Source organism: Arachis hypogaea, chromosome 13 (genome assembly GCF_003086295.3).
Source record: "Arachis hypogaea cultivar Tifrunner chromosome 13, arahy.Tifrunner.gnm2.J5K5, whole genome shotgun sequence".
In the NCBI taxonomy this organism is placed as follows: Eukaryota; Viridiplantae; Streptophyta; class Magnoliopsida; order Fabales; family Fabaceae; genus Arachis; species Arachis hypogaea.
The window spans coordinates 137495064-137499074 of NC_092048.1; the positions used below are offsets into that span (position 1 = coordinate 137495064).

General features: G+C 32.2%; 1 protein-coding gene across 1 annotated transcript; it reads right to left on the bottom strand.

The window, feature by feature from the left end:
- Nucleotides 1-335: 335 nt before the first annotated feature.
- On the bottom strand, nt 336-2121 carry LOC112791943 (myb family transcription factor PHL8). The gene is made up of 6 exons (XM_025834992.3): nt 1716-2121; nt 1533-1609; nt 1372-1435; nt 1222-1300; nt 1057-1126; nt 336-984 (listed from the first exon to the last, which is right to left on the bottom strand). The coding sequence occupies exons 1-6, from the start codon at nt 1837-1839 to the stop codon at nt 508-510; spliced, it is 891 nt and encodes a 296-aa protein (XP_025690777.1). The 5' UTR covers nt 1840-2121; the 3' UTR covers nt 336-507.
- Between the last annotated feature and the right edge of the window lie 1890 nt (nt 2122-4011).

Here is a 4011-nt window from a genome sequence, read left to right on the forward strand (position 1 = left end):
TAATGAAAAAATCCTTACACTGTTAAGCAATCTTTTTCAATTTAAAGAAATAAAAATTTCATAGGTTTGACACCTAAAAGTTATTATAACTACTAAGTGTGTCCTACCCATCAATCTCCTCCTGGTACATTTTTTCATGCTGGTAAAACTAGGGTCACAACAGAATCATGCTCTATAGTTTGATGTCACCAACTGATAGATATTCCGGTAGGGTCTTGAGAAACCTCAAAAGCATAATAATATAATATAATTTATTTTAAAGAAGCAAGGTACCATGTTGTCACAGTAGAAATTTGTTGCACTATGGCCCAATATCAGCAACACAAGAGAAGGAATAGTGAAAGAGATGTGTCACACAATATATGACCATATATGTATATTATAACTTTTTCATGACCAGATAGATATACAGTCAATTTTTTTTTTTTTTTTGCTTTCTTACTTTTCATTATATAAAATATACATAAGTTTATAAACAAATATTTTCATCTTCTTTATATGTGATGCTCATTGTTCCCAGAAGCTTGAACTGCAATTTAAATCTATTTGTTCTGAATTCAAGTCAATGATATCTGACACTAATTCAGATCTGCTCATCTTTGATGGCTGATCAACACAGCAGCTTGAACTCCTCTTTCTCCCAATAATAGATTCATCTTCCTGTTCCTTAGATTCTTTAAAGAGTGGCAACAATTCAAGTGAAGCAGTATTAGTAGTGTTAGTACTATTAGGCCTTTGATCCATTGAACTTTCAGAAGATGTCAAAGAACTTTCAATTTCAAGTGAACACATGGTTCCTCTGTTCTGTTTCCTCTGCCCACAGCTCCAACTGAACCCTCCTCTTGTTTCTGTCAGTTCCGAAATCGGAGGAGATCCCGGGCTGCCATTGTTGATCATTCCTGCAAGTGTTTCTTGTGCCTTGTGTAGTACTGATTGCAAGTACTTCCCTTGTGCTTCAATCTTAAGCTGCAAATGTCTCTGCACCTGAAAAATCATTATCCAAATTGATCTTTAACATATCCTTTGTTATGCTTCAATTTTAATTTAGCTACCTACCTCAATTTGCTCATAAAGTTTCTTCTGCACTTCCATTTGCATTTGGAGAGCCTCAGCAATTTGCATGCTTCTGTTGAACACAACATTTGATCAATGAAATGTTTAATACCAATTACAAAAGCATTCAACTAGTTTGATCAATTTTCTAACTAATATAATTATTACTCAGTCATCTCATTCTGTGTCCCAATACTTTCTTCCCTGCTGCTACAAGGACCTTCACTGTTCTTCATTTCTCTGCAATCTGCACCAAATGGGAAAAATGATCATTCATCGGAACAAGTTATAATAACTGAGAAACCATAACCAAGTTACCTTCATGTTTGTTGTTGCCAGAACAGATTTCAAGTTGTGGTTGGCTTTTCCCAAGTCTATATTTCTGCAATGACCAGAAAAACACAGAAAAAATGTTGGTAAAAGAAAAGAAGTCCATGATATTTGGAATGAGTGAAAGCAAGAAGAAGAAAGGGAAATGCCTGTAAATGGCTCTTGAGATGGTACAAAGTGAGTCCAGGAATCCCCATCACCCTCATAAGACTCTTTGGTGTTGCTTCTGCCACATGCACAGAAAATTATAATACAGACACATTAGCCTAACTCAAAAATACTAAAATAGAAAGGTATTGTTTTGTAGTTTGTACTATACAGTATACACTCACTTTCTGAACCTCCAAGCTGATTAATTGCCTCAATGAATCTTTGGTGAAGTTCAGGAGTCCATTTGAGCCTTGGCTTTGCATCAGTTGAGAGAATCAAGTGCATGCTACTTTGCACATTTTCCATTGTTTGTTGCTTCTTTTAGGAAAGAAAGAGTTACACTGTAACATGTAATGTAAGCAAACACAAGAGAGACTTTTCAGTTTTCAATGAATGAATGAATCCTTTTTTAGCTATGTATGAATCCTATACGATCTTATATATAAATTGGAGTAGTTGCTATGTCCCATGATCTCATTCTCATATCAGGAAGCATGAGTGGGGTTATGTTGGCGGAATATATGCCATCACCTCTTTCTCTTCCCTCACTCATTCCATTTTCATACACACTTTTCTCTTCTTCTTTTTTCATTTTATTTTCCTCTTATTTTTTGAATTTTAACTATTTTCTACCGATGCCAAATTGTCAAATAGTAGATAGGCCCGTTTATTGACTATAAAAAATATTAAATATATACAAAAAATTAGCTAATATGTATTTGATATAAATATATGTATTATTTAACTTATTTTTAATATGTATTTTGTGTTTTAATATGTATTATATACGAATAAGTAATTTAGTGGTTGATTTTTTATATATATGTAGTATGACTGATTTGTTTTTTAATAGTTTCGAATTTGGATTTAGAAAAATTCTATTAGAAGAGATAATCACATATTTTCAAATCGAATCATTCAAATTTTTTATAATGTAAAAAAAATACTTTTAAATAAAAAAATACAGTAAGAATCTCTGGTACAGCAAAAACAAAGAAAGGAAAACAGCTCAATATTTGAGTCTTAAAAGGAGAGAAAAGAGGAAAAGTGTAAGGTTTGTTTTTATCTTGCTGTTTTCCCACTTCCCCTCTCTTTCTCTATGGGAGATTCCCCCATAGAATTGGCTTGACCCCACCATGATGAATAATGGGTGCAACTTTCAGGTAAAAAATGAGAATTAAATAAATATGTAATTTTGAAAAAATAAATTGAAAAAAGGATGACAATAATTGGTGGGGGTGAAATTATTATCATGAAAAAATAATTACATTTCTCTTGTGTTGGTGTGATTAAAGTGTAAACCTTAACTAATCAATCTTTCTTTTCCTTCAAATTTGATTTCCCCTTTTTAACAACCTTTTTTTTCTTTTTAATGAAGAAGGGGTGTGTCTTTAATGCAATTGGCAGATTCTTTTTGTTCCTTGTAGGGATGGAGGAATCAAGGAATCTAGGATTAGATTTTTGGACCCATAATGAGCTTCCTCATATTTATTCTATATAAATGAAGTGTGCTATAGAAGAAACATAGCTAATCAAGCAATGTCAAAGAGATAAAGATGCACCCTCTTATCAAATCAACACCCACACCAATAAAAGCATGTGTCTGTTCAAGACATTCAACAAGTCTTCATTTCTTAGACTATCCTAACAATTTGAATTTTCAAACCCATCCACCCCCACCAAAAAAAAAAAAAAAATTGTTCTATAAAGGGGTTATTATTGGGTTTAAGTCATAGCTAAGCACAAATTAGCCTTATCATCAGTTATCATCCATCAACATGTCATGTATAATAACTAATAAGACATATATGTAAAGCTTTATTCCTTCAAGTGGAGAATTTCACCAAAAACATGATGATTATTATATGAGTGTTGTGGTTCAAAAAAAAAAAAAGGGAAAGGAAAGAAAAGAAAAGGATAAAAGCAATTTAATGTGAGATTAATAATATAATGTCACAAGGATATGCAAAGAACAATCACTAGAATATGTGGGCATGCACTTTTCTTTGCAATTTGAAAGCACAAAAGTCCCATAAAGAAAAATATTCCATAAGGAATAATGTTTACTTTAATATTATATATATAGAAGAAAAGAAATTTTCACCATAAAAATAAAAGGGAAAAAAAAAAGAAAGAAAGAAGACTATAATGGCCAACAACAAATCTTAAAAAGCCAAGTTGATCAAGTCACTCCTCAAGATTTTCCTTGGGTTGCGGTATAGGGCTTGATCACAAGAATCAAAATCCAATCATTATTGGTCTTCAAAGCTCTGCCATTTCAAGCACCATGGTTCCCAGCTAATTAGTGTTAGTTCCTCAACACATGAACAATTTCCCATGTTTTTTCTTTAAAACTAGTATCCAATAGTTATCAATAATTGAATACGATTATCTCTTTGATTAGATGATTTATTTATTTTTTAATTCGAGAGGTACTAGATTATAAACATGTGGTTTGGTGGGTCCAACGAAAGGTTG

Bases quoted from the DNA above. Each gene is read 5' to 3' on its own strand.
- LOC112791943 (XM_025834992.3), bottom strand. From the start codon at position 1,839: ATGGAAAATGTGCAAAGTAGCATGCACTTGATTCTCTCAACTGATGCA. The intron at 1,610-1,715 runs GTGAGTGTATAC...TGCATGTGGCAG, and splicing joins TCAGCTTGGAGGTTCAGAAA to AAGCAACACCAAAGAGTCTT. The intron at 1,436-1,532 runs GCATTTCCCTTT...TGGTCATTGCAG, and splicing joins ATCTCAAGAGCCATTTACAG to AAATATAGACTTGGGAAAAG.